We start from the raw sequence: 19,182 nt of genomic DNA, 5'->3' as shown, positions 1-19,182 counted from the left end.
ATCAATAGCATCAACAAGTTACCATGATTTCGGTCAGTACCTCTGACCTATGGTGTATCCTCGCTATAATCCTGGTCGGTACTTTTGACACATGGTACATCTTTAGCATCAACTAGTCACCATGATTTTGTTTGACGCCTCTGACCCATGGTATTCTAAGGGTTGAGAGGCGAAAACTCTAAGTATAGAGGTTTCCTAAGTTGCTTAAGAGAAAAGGATAAATAGAGGAGAGCCAAGAAGGGGCTCATTGTTTGCAAGAGAAATGTCACCTCTCTTGTTCTAGGAGTGCCTTAGGAGGGCTGAGATCTGCTCATGGAGGCTGAGATTTAATGTTATGAGAAGGTTGAGTCAAGGGAGCAAGGGTGCCAAGGTCTTGGAGGGTTGAAGAGCAGTGCCGAGTTTGATTTATGGCTTGATCCAGGCTAAGGAACAAGATCCGTCCAAGCTGTTGAAGGAGGTTGAGTGTAAACAAAGATTTGTGGAGGGTCGAGGGCAAAGGGTTTCTATGAAAAAAACTAAATAACAAACCATCCTTGTGTGAATACCAATCCAAGAAGAGAAGCCACAATATCTTCAAGAGAAGTCCCAACTATTTATTTGGAGGAGCATAAAGTTCAACAAAGAGGTTTGTTTCAGTGCCAGGGAGGAAGGATGTAGCCTTGGTAAAGGGTTGCACGGCCTCAGTAATCTGCCCAAAACTTGTCGGGGACTCGGGGACCAACAAAAGATATCTGAGGGTTTTGTGTCCAGCCGCAGGGCTATATGCTAGGTTGAGAAACCTCAAGCAAGAGGAAGCGAAGGTCTAGAACTGGCCAAGAACCAACAAAAGACATTTGAGGGTTTTGTGTTCAATTGAAGGGTATATTCTAGGCCGAGAAACCTCAAGCAAGAGGAACAAAGGGTCTGATCTATAGCTTTAGGAGGGTTGAAGACTTCCACAACAGGCCGAGGGTATTTGATCTATTGTAACGTTGATGTGTGTGGTTTATGCTGAGAGTTGTAGATAGTAGGAAGGGTGTGTGGGGTGGTATTCTTTGGAGGAAGTGGATTGCTAAGTTTATTCTTTGAAGTCTATCCATGAAGGAGGATTGGACAGTGCTGGTTTGGAAGGCTAATATACAAGGACCTGAATGGCAGATCTACTGTGAGAAACCATTGACTTTGGAGTTGATTGTATAGCCACCCTAAAGGTTCTAAGGGGCTGTGAGATGTTGAGCGTATTTCCTAAGGTTTGTTCACAAATGCAATTGTGAACATAGAGTGCTTTTGAAGGCTAGTATACAATGTGCTTAATGGACAAAGCCACTGTGAGTAGCAGAGGTTTTTGGAGCTGATACATACAAGAAGTTTGAAGGATCTGACTAGTTGTGAGCAATAGTATATGACAGAGATCTGGAAGGAGATAGATCACAACGTGCTGGTGGCAAAGGACAAGCTAGGTGTCAAGACAAAGTGGGTTGAAAGCGTTGGTGTGAAAGGACATCTTCAACAAGTAAGTTATGTTTTGTTCTTGCCTCTTTTTGGGCCTTTTGCAGATTTGAAATTGCAAGCCCTAGTTTTGCCTACTATGTATACTAGTTGTACTAGTGATCGAGGGCCATGATCCTTGGTACGGGTGCCCCATGATTCTTTTATTAATGATCCTAGGCTACGTGGGAGCGAAAGTGTGAGCGGGGAGCAATTTTTTCAAAATCTTCCAGGTCGGGAGTGATTTTGGGAGCAATTTTTATATAATAGATATTTTTATATATTTTGATGCAAACATGTCAACAAAAACATGCATAATGATGAATTAGTAATAAAAAACATAAAAACATGGATTAAACCATATAACATCATTCATCTAGTAGTTATAATTTTCATCAACCATAGGTCCACAAATTACAAGATCTCATTTATATAGCATTTAAGGGTGCACATAACCAAAATAGCATCGAGTGAAATCCATCTCTGAACCGAAAATACATCAACAAATAGGCTCTAGATGGTCTCTAGCATCCAAAAAATCATGCTACAACAAGTACCTGCATATCATCAAAATCATTTCCTATCTTGGGATCTTTGTCATTAATATCACCCTCTAAGCATTAACACAAGGTAGAAAAAACATAGCATGTCAAGTCAAGATTTTGTTTGAGTGATGGGTACTTTTTTAGTAGGGTCATGATAGAGGAGTTCGACAACCAATGTCACTAACATCAAGGTACATAAAGGGCTTGGTGATCTTGATTAACTATGAGTTCCATACCCTAGTACGACAAAAGCCAATGGAAACATTGCAATCTCCCCAATCCTGAAATCATGAAAAACTGATGACTCTGCTGGATTTTGAGTGAGATCTAAAATTCTACTTCTCCATATTAAATCCAATGAGGTCGAAACCACTCTCAAACATCCTGTGTCATTTCATGGTAATGTTAAAAATTAAAGTAAAAGGATGAAAATGAAAGATAAAGGAGAATGTCACTTTTACTTCAAGAATTTAACATTACCATGAGTTGCATTTCAATACTAGGGCCATAGGCTTTGAATATTAAGTTGTGCCACTCAAAATTTCTTGTTTCCAATCTTCAATATCTCCCTCTATCACCTCTGAATTTGCAGGGAGCATAAATAATTTTAGGGAACATGCTCATGAAATTCGAGAGTGAATTTCGTGAGCGCCCTCCTGGGGTCCCTGCCGATGCGCTCCTACTCGGAGCACGCTCCCAAAATTCACTCCCTCTGCTCCCGGGGTCGCTCCTGATGCACTCCCGCTCAGAACGCGCTTCAGGAGCGGATTCGGGGGGAGGGGGGTGGTGCTCCCCCGCAACATTGCAATGGATTAATAAAAAATCAAGCTTTTGGCTCAAATCCCTGTGTACATAATTGATTTCACTGCTGAAAATTTCCACTGTGCAAAGTGCTTGTAAGTTGAGGGTTCCTGGTGTGTTTGTGTGTGATTACCCTGAGACCAAATCTAGGATGTCTTTTTCTAAAACTTCATGTTTCATTGAATTTGGAGTCTCAAGTCTCATTAAGTTTCATTTGACCATCTATTAGAAGATGCGAATGACATGAAAACACACATGGTTCATCGGTTCAATAGCTGTTTGGTTTCTGCAAAATATGGTCCCACGATCTTACTTGAATTATGCTTTTCTTATGTTTTGAGTCTTGATACTTGGATTTGCTATCTATAATCTATTAGATATTGTTGTCTTAGGATGTGTTTATATAAAATTTGATGTATTATATGCATTTTTCTCTATAAAATTATCACTGGTAGTAATTTTCTTCTATGTTGGTTACTTTCTGAATATTATTCTCTGGATACAGGATGACAATGATGAACTTCGAAGATCTCCTGGTACACCAGTTTTTACTGCACCAGAATGCTGTTTAGGTGAAATATCTCAGTTTTTGTTGGTCATCTTCAATGCTAAAAACCTTGGGTGAATAAATATGTTATTACCTTATTATTTAGGCTTTTTATACATGGTTAATTATCAAAATTTGGAAGGTTATCTATGATTATAGGGGCTGAAAAAATCTACTTTCTTTAAATGCATAATTATCGTGCCCTTGGTGGAGTTCTGGCTGGAAAAAACAAAACCATTTTTTCACTCTATGTCATAGGCTTTGATTATGCAGACATGATGGATTATGTTGAAACTAGCGATAGCTTTTTTCCATTTACTGGCACATGTATGGTTTCTTAGGAATAATTTCTTAACATGTCCATCAAAGATACTCCTAAGACTATTTATTATCATCAACGATTATTGAATTACAAAGATTTATACATTTACAGCAAACTAGTCAAATCAAATGGATGGGCATATGGGTGATGATTTTGGTTTATTAAATAATTTCGCAACTGCAAAATTCCTTTTAAAATGGTAACTTGAAAAAGGTTGTTCACTCATCAGAATGATATGGTATGGGTAATGCCTTTAGGTACCATGTTTCCTGTTGCACTTTGGTTCTCTTCTGCATTTAATAACATTCTCAAGTACACCCACAATTTAGGAATTGAAATGTTTGAATGGCAATGATGAGAGAAAATGGGTTAAAACTCAAGACTGAGGAAAATTTATGGCTTGAATTTTTCTAGAGCTTTGGGTTTCTTTATGCCTGTTTGCCAAATAAGCTTTGACTGCTCTCTAATTATGGTCTTGACAGGCTTGACATACCATGGTAAAGCTGCAGATGTCTGGGCATTGGGTGTGACACTTTACTGTCTAGTGCTGGGTCAGTATCCTTTTATCGGTGAAACATTGCAGGATACTTATGATAAGGTGTGGATCCTTTTTGTAATTTTTTAAATTTAGTTCTTTTAAGAGCTAATGATTAGTTTGTAATTAAACTTGCAATGAGCTTTTATATTGCATCTAAATATGGGGCTTAGTGTACTGTTTTCTTCTGTTTGTGTTCAAACTTAAAATTTTATGTCTTGGAAGTTGGAAGCCATTGCATAATGTCTATAGAGTATTTTCTCTTATCTAATTGTTGGCGTTCAGCATGATGTCCAATGACAGTTGCTACCACTTGCAGTGATGCAAAACATGCAAACATCTATTTTCCTGCTTTTTTTGTTTCGTTCCAGAGAACTTTACTGAATTATTGAATTCACTTGATCCTGTGGGGAAATCAGAATCGACTTCCTGAACTTGTGAACTTGTTTTTTATCTGTAATGTTTAATATCATCATATTAGTCCCTAAAGATCATTCAAGCACTCCTAATACTTTGTGAAGAGTAATATGGCCTTGCTGAGCTGTTGACCCTTGGACAAAACTATCATAATAAAATCAAAATCATAGAAAATGCAGTTTATCATTATTTTGCATCGTTGTACTAATGCGTTGGTAATATAGCCAATACAAGAGTTTTGGAAATCACCCATGCTCAATTTAAGACATTGAACTCTTACTTCTTGAGATAAAGCCCTTAGTCTCAAGTGAGACTTTGGGGGAACCAAAAGGGATGCCTTAAATATTGTTGGTTGTGCTCACCTAAATACACAACGTCTTCAAAATTCTTCAAAGAACAATGGCCTCATGCCTTCAATGGAGTCACCATATGGGCAAAAAACTTTAATGCAGGCACTGATAAAATCAATGTAACAAATTTACTCAATCTGGGAAATGGACTTTTTCCTTGGCAATGACGCCATAAATGTTCTCTCTTAAACCCTGACTTATTGAGATAAAATCCTAAAGCTCAAGTGAGACATTGGAGGAACTAAGTGTTGAGAAATCTACAGCAGAGATAAGAGGTGATTTCTCTAGAAATGATGACTACTTGTGAATACTTTTTACCTTTTTTTATTAGGTTCTTCTTTAGCTTTTGACTATTAGAGTGTTTACTTCATCAAACAACTATCAAAACATAAACAATAATGAGACAAAGGACACAAGATGTAGGTGATCAGCCAGGGGCAAAACCTCTCCAATTTGAGAGGAAAACCCAAACAAATTCTATAAGAGACTTCCCTTTATGATTTCGGCTCACAAGAACGCTAGTTTGGTGATCTCCTTCTTGGCTTCTTCAAGGACTGATATAACCCTAATCTTTGTCACACGTGCGAGGAAGATGACCTAAACATCGCCAAAAACCCTTCGCTCTCCTTCCCTTTCCTTTCACTGGTTATGAGGCTGCCTTCTAGTGTTTTTCTCGCACTTCTTCTTGAATTTCAAATGCTTAAATGAATACCCAACAAGTGAGGCCGAGTCCTCCTTTTTATAGTAGTTTGTCCATGCTAAATAAGCCGACTTGTGCTTGTGACTAGGTCGACATCCTCTTCTAGAATGATCTTCATCTCCTTTTGAAGGCTGACTAGATGAAGTACTTGTGACAAGGTCTTGGAGGGTTTATGACTCAAATAAATTCTCTTTTTACAATATGTAACATGCCCAAATGGGTCTTCAATACATGACATTGACTCAATTGACTTTATGACTTAATGACCAAACCTAATAGCTCACAATGGGAGCTTCATCTATAAAATAAAATTTCTTGAGCATGAAACCCATGTCTCAAGCATAAAATAATTTTATTTTTCTTCTTTACAATAATTACATAAAATCATGATTACACATGTCATTATGAGGACCGAACCTAGTTACATATTTCAACACTAAGAGGGATGCCATTGTCACTTCACAAAACCTCTTCACACTTAACGTTGGCACTCCTTAAGGTCAAAGGGGCTTCTCTAGAATATGATTACTAGAGCTTATACAATGAAGTGTGAAGTGAAGTGAAGCGCAAGTTCTAGCAAAATAAGTTTATAAAGTTTTAGAAAATAATATGGATGAATGGACTGAAGACTAGTGTCTTTCCATTAGGAAATTGAGTCAAATCAAGGTTGATGGGAGGGTATCCAATTGAAGAAAAGATGGCAATTGATGCTGAAAACCTACAAAGGCCCTTACCTTATTGTTCCAAATTGCATACTTGTAACTAGAGAGATCACAAAAGTAGATGAGCTCCAACCCTTATGAAAAATATGTTTACTCAAATTAAAATGTATTTTCATTTAACCAAGCACAGAGAAATAATGCATTCCTAAATAACATCCCAAGGATAACATAAAAGAAGAAGGAATGGGGTTTACCCAATTTAGTATTTCATAAATATTATTTCATCAATAAGATAGAGAATTTAGAATACAAGACATCCTCATCCATATTGCATTTCGTTAATCCTCCTAAAACATCCAACAAATATTCAACTAAGCTCTAAGGCAGTTCTTCCCAAATCCAACTAAGCTCTAAGGATTTTGTCATGTACTAGGGTATGGAACTCGTATTTAATCAAGAGCACCAGGCCCTGTATCATGACCCTACTAAAAATGTACCCCTCACTCAAACAAAATCTTGACTTGACATGCTACGTTTTTTCCATCTTATGTTAATTGCTTAGAGGGTGATATTAATGACAAAGACCCCAAGATAGGAAATGATTTTGATGATATGTAGGTATTTATTGTAGCATGATTTTTTTCGATACTAGAGGCCATCTAGAGCCTATTTGTTGATGTATTTTCGGTTTAGAGATGGACTGCACTTGATGCTATTTTGGTTATCTGCACCCTTACATGCTTTATAAATGAGAACTTGTAACTTTTAGACATGTGGTTGATGAAGATTATAACTTCTAGATGATTGAGGTTATATGGTTTAATCCATGTTTTTATGCTTTTTATATCTAATTCATCATTCTACATGCTTTTATTGACATATATGAATCAAAATATATAAAAATATATATTATATAAAAACTCACTCCCGATTTGCTTCTGATCGAGATATTTTGAAAATGTCGCTCCACGCTCCCACTTCCAGTCTCACTTCCCACTTTCGCTCCCGCTCCTAAGCATCCTTGCACCATACATCAATTGAAGAGGCAAAACTCTTCTATAAGTTTTTGCTCTATGTCCTTAACAATAAAGAAGCATTTTTTTTCTTAGATATGTTAGTTCTTCAAGGAATAACAATAAATTATACAAGGAAAACAATTCAATAATGCTCTCATGTGACCAACTCCAGGATACAAGACAACAATAATTAATGTTTGTTGGCTATGCCAAGTACCTTGTCTAAAGTGTTTGACCATGTCAACAAGCTCCAATGTGTGCCCTAAAACTTTTCCAAGGTAGGTCGCTCCTTTAAAAAATTTAATAAATGAACAATAACCAACTCTCAATGGAATGTGTGATCAAAATGTGCAAGAGTTTGAAAACAACAAATTTGAAATTGCCATCACTACTCAAATACTTATTGAACTATTTATTATAACCAATTTTTGGAAATGTCTCTGTGATTTTGCATCTAGTGGAATTGATTTGGTAGCAATTGGGGTACTTTGTCAAAAGATATTTATTGATAAGCTATCACCAAAAGTACACTCTCACGCATACCATCCACAAATAGTAAGAAGACCAAATAATAAGTGATTACAAGTGTTATGTTATCAGAACCAAACCAATCATCGAACCGACAAACCCCCTAGATTGGGAACCGGCCAAAACCAGATTGAAACTGGTAAAAAACCGGACCAAAAAACTGGTCAACCAAAAACACATAAAATATTCAAATTTTAAAGAAAAACATATATATTCATGTGCATCCATATGAATCCAAACCATTTATACACATAAGAAAAAATTCTCATTTATATAGCATGTAAGGGTGCACACAACCAAAATAACACCGAGTGAAATCCATTTCTAAACCGAAAATGCATCAAGAAATAAGCTCCACATGGCCTCTAGCATCCAAAAGAAAATCATTCTACAACAATTACCTACATATCATCAAAATCATTTCCTATATTGGGATCTTCATCATCAATATCACCCTATAAGCATTAAAAGAAGATAGAAAAAGCATAGCATGTCAAGTCAAGATTTTGTTTGTGTGATGGGTATTTTTTTAGTAGGCTCATGATGGAGTTTGACAACCAATGCCACTAACATCAAGGTACATAGAGGGCTTGGTGCTCTTGATTAATTACTAGTTCAATACCCTCATACATAACAAAATCCAATGGAGCATTGCAATCTCCCCAATCCTGAAATCCTGGAAAAGTATTCAGTCTGCAGGATTTTGAGTGAGATCTAAAATTCTACTCTCCATATGAAATCCAACGAGGTTAGAACCACTTTCAAACATCCTGAGTCAATTCATGGTAATGTCAAAAATTTAAGTAGAAGGATGAAAATGAAAAGTAAAGAAGAATGTCACTTTTATTTTAAGAATTTAACATTACCATGAATTCCATAACATTAGTAGGGCAATATGGTCAAACACTAGGCTGCCCCTGTCATAAATCATTGTTTTTTGGAAGAAGAAAAAAGTTGCGTTAAAATGGTCCTTGGGAACAATGTACAAAATCGATTAGTTCAGATTCAGTGAAAAAAGGTTGGCTGGGTACGAAACTGGCCAAAAGCAGTTTAGGTCACCAACTCGAACCAGTTTTAGCCTCAAATTGGTTAGACTGGCTGGTTCAAATTGGTTCGGTCCGGTCCTGATAACACTGTACAAGTGACACATGTGGTTGCTCCAAGCCAAGGTACACAATCAAATAGCACTAATAAATATGCCAAAGATATCCAATGAAAGCTAGACCCCCAATGAATAGAGAAGGCCACATGTGTGCAAGTATGCTAAATATAGGCAAATTCTCTTACACGTGCCAATAAATAACTCCATGATGTGGTCTAAGGTGTAACCATTTCCTTAATAAGTGTTCAAATGGCTAAGTACAAGGCGGAAGAGGTTAATATGTCAATAATATTCCTCAATCCATGTGCAAAGAATACATGCCAACTAACTCCATGGAAGAGGGGATTGCCCCATCATCAAGCAATAAAATACAAAAAATATTAATATGCCCCAATGTGTGCCAAGATGAGTGCTTCACCTAAGTCAATGCTCCATGCCATAGTAAAGCCATCCAAGTGTTGATAACCACCAAATAGGATAGGGCACTCACAACACAGACTCAACCCAAGCTCAATCCTTCCAAACAAAACACTGAATGACTAGAAAACACCAACACATGAGGAACAATAATTAATTATCGAAATTTAGGGAAACCCTTAGTTGATAGGTTCCCTATCTTGAAAACATGCCATACCACCATGATGATCATATCCATCAACAATTACTAGTGTGTTCCATCAATAAGAGCCATGACATCCCACATTATCATCGTACAATTCCTTGGGCAGCTAGAACCATCATACATATGTGCAATGAGTAATACCATGATACTAATATAAGTCATATAGCAAGCATCATCATCAACTATCCACTAGTATGCTGATCCGTCAACAAAAGATGTGTAACCATGAAGAGAGAACTAGTTTATGACATCCATAACAAAGGAGAAATGAGTCTCTTCCAATCCAAAGTACTCAAGCAACCCAATTGAAGTCCCATCCTCATGAAGTTATCATCCTGCAAATCCCTGTAATGTGATAAAATTCAAACGTGTTAATCCTCATGCTATATAAGGGATAATGGGATGCAGAAAAAAAAATACATGATTAGGATTTCATGGGTCCTCCATTTTCCAAGGAAAATCTTGTGGGATCCCACCTGTTCCTCATATATTAACCTTGCAAGAAAATACATCATCAGATGCAAGTAGACAGTCTCCACCCTCATCATCATTGCTGAGTTTGGTGCCTACACCCTTCACCTTGATACTATTTTCAGCTTGGTCTCACTGCTACAATGTGTTTGGGCTATGCTCTCTTGGCAGTGGGTTGGGACTGGTACCCATACCAAGTCCATTGTTCATCAAAGTCCATTGCTTTGGCTAGCCCCCCAAATGATCTCATGGTTGGTTTGTGAAAGTCTCTGATCATTTGGTGTTTATGAGTATTCGATGGATCACCTCCCTCTTTTCAGAGGCTCACTTAATTCACCTAAACAATAGGAGTTGAATAGGGTCACCTGAGATGACATCTATAGGCAGTATAATCACTTGGATAGATCCGCCTTGCGGGTTAAGCTAGAAGATTTCCCTTTTCGCAGAACACTTCATGGAGTTGAGGGGCTGACTCATTGTTTATCCTTCATACACGTCGTCACTAGTTGCATGCTTTTTACATCCCCCCAAGCCAGATAGAGTGGGTTCACATAGACTTTGGGTGGAGGCAGAGCACCAGCTCAGATCTGTTGATGCCTTCTTCGGGATTTTGAGATGAGAAGCATTTCATTTTTTACTGCCCCATTTATTACAAGATCCAAGGGAAGTTCATTATCTGTTTAGGGTGTCATGAACCCTTTCCAGTTTGTTCCAGTCTCTCAACCAACGATGCTTGGCTCTATATATGCAAGAGGCTTCCACTCTCCAATCCTAAATTATCTTGCCAACCCCTAGAGCAACCTCCACCTGAATGAACACTTCCTTCTTTTCGGTGCTCCCATCTATCAAGGGTAACAAAAGAGACAGATTGTGAACCGTGTGCCACTTGGTTCCTGATCTATAAGGGCTCAGGGGCTATTCTTACTTCTAGTTCTGAGAGAACTCAACAATGTTGTTGTTCTAGATCCCATTTTGGTAGTGAAATGGGGCCACCCAAGGCTCAACTGTGGGTGACTTCATCAAAGCAGGAGCGTACTGCACGTTCTAGAATATGTTCCAGACACTGTTCTATAGGAGTTTCTTCCATTTGGCCTCGAATGTCAGTGCAAGTGCTAGTAGAACCTGATATGCTTGCTCAGTTTTTAGGTCTTAGCTTAGAGAAGTGCTTTATTTTTCTTTCTACATCTTGCTTTATTCAGGAGCTATTTCTGTGTTCCCACTATGTATTGCAACTGTTGTACTCAGCAGTCCCATTGACCTACTTTTGCGGTCATTCATTGGACACTAATAAAATGATATTGTCTTATTTTATCTACCATTATATGACTATGTTGAATGCTGAAAAATGGCACTCCATATGGTTTTCTCTGGAAGTGCCTGCAATGTCTTATCTTCAATTAAGCCTTTTCTAATGAAACTGCTAAATATCAAATGGGAAAACATTTGAGTGTCTGTACTACTGTGGTGGCACTACTAAGAGTAATCATATCAGTCTCTACTAGTGGGCATAAAGAAAGGTCACTTTCTGTTGAGCATTTTTCTTTGTTAGCTTCATGTGAAGGTCTTTTTTTTCTTTTTTTGAAATATACCTGCCATTCTTTATTAGTTTACGTTTCTACTGCACCTGTACCTACTGTATTGTACATATGTGGTACCTTTGTTAAAGCCTAATGATATAAATTGATGTCATTCTTCTTATATTGGGAACCAAGACAACCGTTTTAGCTTGTGCTGTTCATTTTATAATCCCTTATGTTAACTATATCCTTGCTTGTGGGAATTTTAAGTAATCTAGTAATGCATACGAGGAACATTTATGATAACACAATTTAGTTTTGTTCTCCAGAAATATATCTGCCCACAAATATTGCTTTCATTTCTATCTTCTTTTATGCATGACTTTGCATAATAGAAGGATTCTCCTTTACGTAGGTTTCTGCATAGATGCAGCATAAACTTAAAAAAATTTCATCGTTATGTTGAGAAGTAGCTATGGCTTTTGTTCATCTTCCAAATTTCTTTTCAGATTATATAAATTGGGCATCTCTTAGGAAAAGTAGTCAATCCGATAAAACTTCAAGTCAACCCGTTTTATTTAATTTAATTTTTTATTTGTTATTTTTTTTGTTTATTTATCTGGCTCAGGTTGGGCTTTTTTTATTGGAGTTTTGCATTGTGATAATTTCTTGAAGGACTGGTTCATCTACTTTATCAGAATTCTCGCTTCCAGTTCATTGAATGAAAATATTGAGGTTGTTTCACATCTCTGCTGCCAGTTATGACTGTCTGGTTAGCAGCAGAGACTTTAGTTTAACTGTATAGGTATGCCATCTACAAAGATTTCTCAAGTATCCTCTAAACTGGTTAAAAGTTTTATTTTCTCTGTCTGTAGTAAGGGAGAGTGTGACAATTTATTTAATACCTGACCCTTACGTTGACACCATTTCCTTGAAGAATATCTGAGGGTACCGTTTGGCACACATTATCTCTTGTTTGCTCTCCTCTTGTTTTGTTGCTCTTAGTTTCTTATTGGAATTCATATCAAATATCAAGTGATTTCAGGATTGATAGAGAAATCCCCCAATCTCCTTTCTGTGCATATACAACATGTTATTGTGTGTTCAAGATGAGATACGTGTCAAGGTGTGCAGATACATGTCTAATCTAAATTTTATAGATTTTTTGTAATAAATATACTGTACAATTATTTTTGACGAAGGTGCTATTTCATCATGTTCTGTTGATGCTGCAAGAAATCTAATGCAGTCAACTTCTTTCGCTTACGAAACGTATTCTTTCTGCTTGTTACTGTGTGAAATATATCCAATGTCTAAGAGTCATGCCACTAAATTTAGTCACTTATTTGCTTTGCTCTTTCAATGGTGGATTTCAGATAGTCAACGATGAATTAATCATTCCTGAGGGTATGGATTCCGAACTTGCACACTTACTTGAAGGGCTTCTCTGCAAGGGTAAGCATGATTAATGTGTTGCATTGCTGATTCAGATTTATGAAAGTTCTAAATTTGCTTCTTGACGCAATTGAATTTTGCAGATCCTAACAAAAGGATGACCTTGGATGTTGTTGCAAGTCATCCATGGGTTGTAAGAGGCTATGGGCCAGTCCAACAAGATTTATGGAGATGTGAGCATGGCAGCTTTACAAATTGTACTGAACAGTGTGTAGAGGCTGTAGCTTCTTCAGCAGATCTGTCTAAATCAGCTTAGCATAATATTTTCTGTAGATGTGAAGGAATGCTTTCTGGTTGCTTTCTGGCTGTTGAGAGTTCTGAAATGGTGGATCACTTTCTCAAGAGCTTTGTAATCAGGTCATATTTGATGTCTTTCCTCTTGACTGCTGAGCTTTCAATGGGACATGAACATTCGGCTGATAGAAAAAAGAAGGTTAATTTGAAGGTCTGAATAGCAAGACATATTCAGTTCATTCAGGTTGGATATATACAAGCAACAGGAAACACATCTAATTGAGGTAATACTCCGAGGGTCTGAAGTTGGTTCTTTATAGACAGAAGGCAGTGCATGTGCACTTTGTGAAGGTACTGGCAGGAGAAGGAGCTCACACCAAGCTTGGATACACAACCGTACACAGTAACGGTCCCTTGAAGTGGTATTGTCATGAAGTTTTGTCTTACCAATAATTTCTGAATGCGACGTGTTTTGTTTTGGGAGTATGTAATTTTCTCTAGTTTGGTGCGAGGGTGAATGGATTTATTCTTTACTATAGATCGAGAAAGATTGCTGTTTAATATCCAATGTATTGATTTTAAGTGTAATGCATTCCTATTCTCCCACTACATAGCTATGGTAAATACTCAGTAGTATAAAGTAAGATAAATTTATGTTTTCCATGTTCATGCTTGCACAAATAAAGTGATTGAGTGTGATATTCAACCTTTTATCACACTAACATGCACAAACAAATCTGCCTGACAATTCTAAACAGTGAGCCTTGTCATGGTTGGAAGCCTCTCCATTTGGATTGGTAATATCTGAACATCAAGAGGGGTGTCCCTAATAAGTGTATGCTGTTGTTTAAAACAACATTTTGCATAAATCTCAAGAACAATCTGTGCAGTAAAATCACTTGGGCCATCTGAAAACAATCGGGACTGAAGGTCGAATTTTAATGACCTTTGGCACAATCCCCAAGGATGTGCAAAGAGGGGTGAAGGTTTGAATGTGTGTCTTGGTTGGTGAGGAGCTGATAGCAGACTTGACCAGAGGTAGAGGAGCTGCACAAAAGACTTCATACAAGTCAGTTTTTGGTGTAGACTAATAGGATGCTATGTTTTCAACCTTTGGCGCACACTGAATTTGTTATGACACGTATAATACATATTTGGAAGAAATCAATTTGTTTCTGCAAAGAAAAAGAATGGATACATGTTGCAATTACCAATATAATTCCATTGTTTGTTGCATATTAGATGAGGACAAACCGATTTTCAGATAGCTTTTAATGGTTGAGACAAATTCCGGAGATACTAGTAGTAACAACAAAAATAAATGACATATTTGAAAGAAATGTGCTTTAAGTGACTGACTTAAAAATAAATACATAAAACCACACTATCATTTGAAAGAAAATAACTCAACATAACCAACAGATTTACTGAGCTAGAAAGAAGCATAGCTATATCAAATTAGATATTACCCAGAATATTATCTACATCATATGGATGATAAATGATAGATCACAAGTTGCTTTTGAAATCCCTTGCTTGTAGTGAAGGTAGGTGTCAAGATCCTGTGGATGAGACAATGAAAGGTCTTTTGCTGTTAACTGTCTGCAAGAGTAAATTGTCTAACACTTGATCTGTCCCTTCAAACTGCATATATAGGAAGGGATTTTCCTTCAAACATGTTTATTTGGGATATTTTGGAGAGAGGAGAAAAAACAAGTTCACTGTGCATGCTTGCCAACCCCTCTCCATAAGTTACATTCACTAATTTCCCATAATGACTTGTTCATTTCCTAGCTGCTTTTCTAGGAAACGTTCTAACTATTTTGGGCGAATTTTCAATGAAAAAAGATTAGTTGTTTGGAAGCCTTTTTTGCACTATATACTCGAGGAAAAAACCACTTTTAACCAACTTTTTCTTCACATGCCATTTCTCCTTGCATAGGTTCACCTTTAGTTCATGACTTACATCACCTAAAAAACAGATTTTCCATTATTCACTTGAATTAAGTCTCCTCTTGATTAATTTTCACCTTTGTTTGACTTATAGAGGAACTTAACATATATTTTTTCTGCTATGACCTTAGCAACGTCAATCCTTTTGACTTCTACTCACCACTATATCAGAGTAATTCAATAGGACACTACTTCATGGCTCTTTTGGGACAACTAGTGATTTTTTGTGATGTGACCTTAACAACATCAAACCTTTTGACTTCTACACACCACCATATCAGAATAATGCAATATGACACTATGACACTGCTTCATGGCTCTTTGACAATCCAATCAACGTTCTTCATTAGTGCCTCATTGTTTTATAACAAATTTCAATCTACCTACTAATTACTCTCTTCTTTCTATAATGAAATTGTTCTAAAAGGACAACTCAACACTGGACTTCAACCTTTATATATTCTTGGTCAATGGATTATTATCTCTTATAAAAACCAATTATTATGCATGTGAACCTTCATTTCTTGTAGATGTTGTGTTTGAACCCATGGAACTTCTTGTCGCACATAATATTTAGGCACCGCGACAACAACTCAAATCGGGGGTTGTCATCCTGATCCCCAATCTCTCTGTTTAAGTTGTTTCCCAACAAGAAGTTAAGGGGGGTAGACACGACGAAAATGGGATGAAGGAAAACTAGTTGGGAACCAAATAGTTTGGGAGGCACAATCAAGCGACCAAGTACTTGTTTTAGATTTAGCAAGACTTATAGGATTCAATTGGATTTAAATGATTGATACTAGTGTCTTATGGAGTCAACAATCTTGCTAGGAAATTTAGGACCAAGTAATTGATTAGCAATTGTTGCTTGGATGAATAACTATTTTATATGAAATGCAGATCCTAAAACTAATGTGATATGCATGAATCTTGGTTAATTTTAGTTAAATGCCTAAGTTTTAACTCTTCGATCCTTTCTATATTGAACCTAATTTCGTAGTAAGTGACGGAGAGAAGATAAGGTGAAGCACACTAAGGTGTGATTCACGATACCTCTCCTAAAAATCTAACATTCCCCGGTGCTATAGAGAGCTGTGGTTCTGACGACTGCAATGTCACCGTTTTAAGTACTATTAAAAACAGAGTTCTCTAGCAAAGATGGACCCCCTATCGTTCTATCGACCAAGCTTATGCTTGGAAGTAAATTTTAATTACGCAGAACTAACTTAATATGCAAATGCACGAGATAATAAGATGGGATGAAGTTAGATTCATGGATTGAAAAACGCTTATGCCATGATTTGCTTTAGAGTTATAAGCCAAAAACCTTTAATCGCCCAAATAAATATTCACCTTACTAGACAAAAATTGAAAGATGAACTTCCCAACAATATCACAATATAATGCCCAATTAAATCACAAACTTATCACTTCAAATCTTTTTAATGCAATTATAGCTCAAAGAGAACAACAATTTCTTCACAATTTAATATCAATGGCAATAGATACTAAAAAATAATACTTAATTTAGGAAACAAAAGATATGCAATTTATCACAATTCTATGAAAGAGTACTTAATAATTACTTGAAAAATTCGCACAAATTTAATATGCAATATCCAATAATTCAATTAATTAAACCACGCTTAAAGTTAATTAAACGACTAGCAATCTCAATAAATGTCAAGCATAAGAAAATATTCAAAACTCTTAACATGCAAAGACTTAAGCAATAAAATTTCGAAAATTAATTACCATGAAGAAATTTAAAATATTTTATCACAAAATTTTTCCAAAAAAAATTTAAAACCCTTAACACAAAAACCCCAAGAAGGAACTTTAGATAAAAAAAATTAATTATTCCTTCAGCGAATTTATAGTGGCAAATTTAAAAGTTAAAAGGCTTAGTTAATTAAATTTTTAATGGGCCAAAAGGCCACATAAATTTTTTAATTTGAACTAGTAAAGCCTTCGTTTAGATTTAATTCTATTTTTTTTTAGACAAAATCATTTTTTTTAGAGCTTTCTTTTGTTTAAAAAAAATAAATGAAAAGCAAGATCATTAAAAAATATCGAAGCAACAAAAAATTAAAATCGAAAATGGTAATTAAGCCAAAGTAAAAAAAAGGAAAACAAGAAAGCCGGCTAGGGTTTGACGACATAAAAGAAGAAATGGGAAGAGGAAAGAAGAGAAGTCGAGGCAGCTTTTGCAGGTTGAAGAGAAGGAAAATGGTGGCTATGGCAAAGGAGTGAAGAGAAGCAAAGAACGTGACGCTGAGGAGAAATATGAGAATGGAGGGTCGCAGAGATGGCAACGGGCAGAGGACAAAGGGAGGACGAGCAAGTCAAGGGGAATAAAAGAAACGTTGAGGAGGACGGAAGATAGCGAAGGAGGAAGAGAAACCACGATAGGGAGAAATGGCAGTGTGTAGATATGAGAAGAACACGTAGGCAGAGGGAAATGAGCGTAAAGAAGACCCTAGATAGAGAGAAAGATTGCGTGCAAAAGGACAAGGGACGGGTTTGCACTGCAGAGAGAAGGTAAAACGCAAAGAAAAAGCAACAGAAAAAGAACCGTGAGGATAAAATGCAGGGAACAAGAAAAATGCAGCAACAAAAGGAGGTAAGAAAATCGAATTTTTGCAGAGGAGAAAAACACAACAGAAAAGAAGAGTGATTTTTGAAGAGCTTCGAGGCAGCGAATGGTAGTCAAAGAATCCCATAAATTTATGAAAAAAAATTAATTTTTTTTGCCTAAAAATTTAAGTTTCAAGCGAACATATTTCTGCTTTAAAATTTGTTCTTAGAAAAGCCTCACATTTGAATTTGAAACCCTCAAACTTAAATTAATAATTTGTCTCTACAAAATGGCATTGAGACCAGAGCTTGCCCTCTATGGTCTAGATCTGGTTTCATTAAATTTTTCATTCAGATCCTCTCATGCAAAACAAAAACAAAAATACCCAGATCCCAAATATATAAAAATGAATAAAACCCTAGAAACCCAAGTTATAAAATATTCAGATCCATACAAAAATGTATAGATCTATGCATAAGAATTGTGAATCTGTAAGATCTGAGGAGTATGAGTTCAACTGCGCTCCCAGATCTTAAGATCTAAGGCTCTTAATAGCCAGGGCTGTCAAATTTTTCACAAAATATTTAAAGATAAATCTTAGTTCTTAGAGAGGTACTAGTTCAAAAACACCCTGCATATTATTTTTATTGTTAGATAAAATCCTGGAACTTCTATCAAGTAGGTTCTTCAAAAAATAGATGCCAAGAGTTGGTTGGTCTAATCGAGGACTATCTCAAAACGCTCAATGAAAACCTGAAAGATCTCCTGCAAACACTAGATTAACCATCAAACCAAGTAGAGAAATAGAACGACGATAAAATTATGAAAAAATAGAAATATCTGCTACTTCAATCAAAATTAAAAATGTTACTCTAAATCTAACAAACTGAATAAGACACTCGTATTCAAATTATTCTAAGGGAGCTATTGATTGATAGTTTTCATATAATATTAAGCAGAAATTAAAACAATATTACTATAGATTCATGAAGAGGAACACTATTGCCAGTTGAAACCCCAAAGACTTCTGCATTAATTTAAAGAAAGTACACAAGAGAGTTTGAGAGCTTAGTATACGATTTAAAGATCGAATAAAAAACAAACTGACGCTGACCTCTAATTTATAGATAAAATCTCCAGCGGTTAATTGGCTTGATCCCTGTCAAATTAATCTCAATCGTTCATAAAGATTTAATTAATTTTTAATTATCACCATCGAAATTATTTATTTTTTGAAGAAAAATCGAAATTTTCATTTAATTGATCTTTAATTAACTCAAAATTAATTATTTTGAGTTAATTTACTCAAAAATTTGACTTTGACTTAACCACCAAGGCCCAAAGGTCCAAAATTTCTTGA

General features: G+C 36.2%; 1 protein-coding gene across 1 annotated transcript in view; it reads left to right on the top strand.

The window, feature by feature from the left end:
* The window catches only part of LOC149226655 (serine/threonine-protein kinase GRIK1-like), a 145,324-nt gene extending 131,427 nt beyond the window's left edge, over positions 1-13,897 (top strand). The window contains exons 9-12 of the mRNA XM_089377545.1: positions 3,319-3,385; positions 4,165-4,280; positions 12,979-13,057; positions 13,141-13,897. Coding sequence (XP_089233671.1) covers positions 3,319-3,385; positions 4,165-4,280; positions 12,979-13,057; positions 13,141-13,313 — 435 coding nt within the window. The 3' untranslated portion in view covers positions 13,314-13,897. The remainder of the gene's footprint in view (positions 1-3,318; positions 3,386-4,164; positions 4,281-12,978; positions 13,058-13,140) is intronic.
* Positions 13,898-19,182: the final 5,285 nt, after the last annotated feature.

Source organism: Pinus tabuliformis, chromosome J (genome assembly GCF_031772625.1).
Source record: "Pinus tabuliformis cultivar Carrire ecotype Pingquan chromosome J, CPIR1, whole genome shotgun sequence".
Taxonomy (NCBI): Eukaryota; Viridiplantae; Streptophyta; class Pinopsida; order Pinales; family Pinaceae; genus Pinus; species Pinus tabuliformis.
Note: the sequence above shows the minus strand (reverse complement) of the source record. Positions and strands in the feature narration are given on the sequence as shown.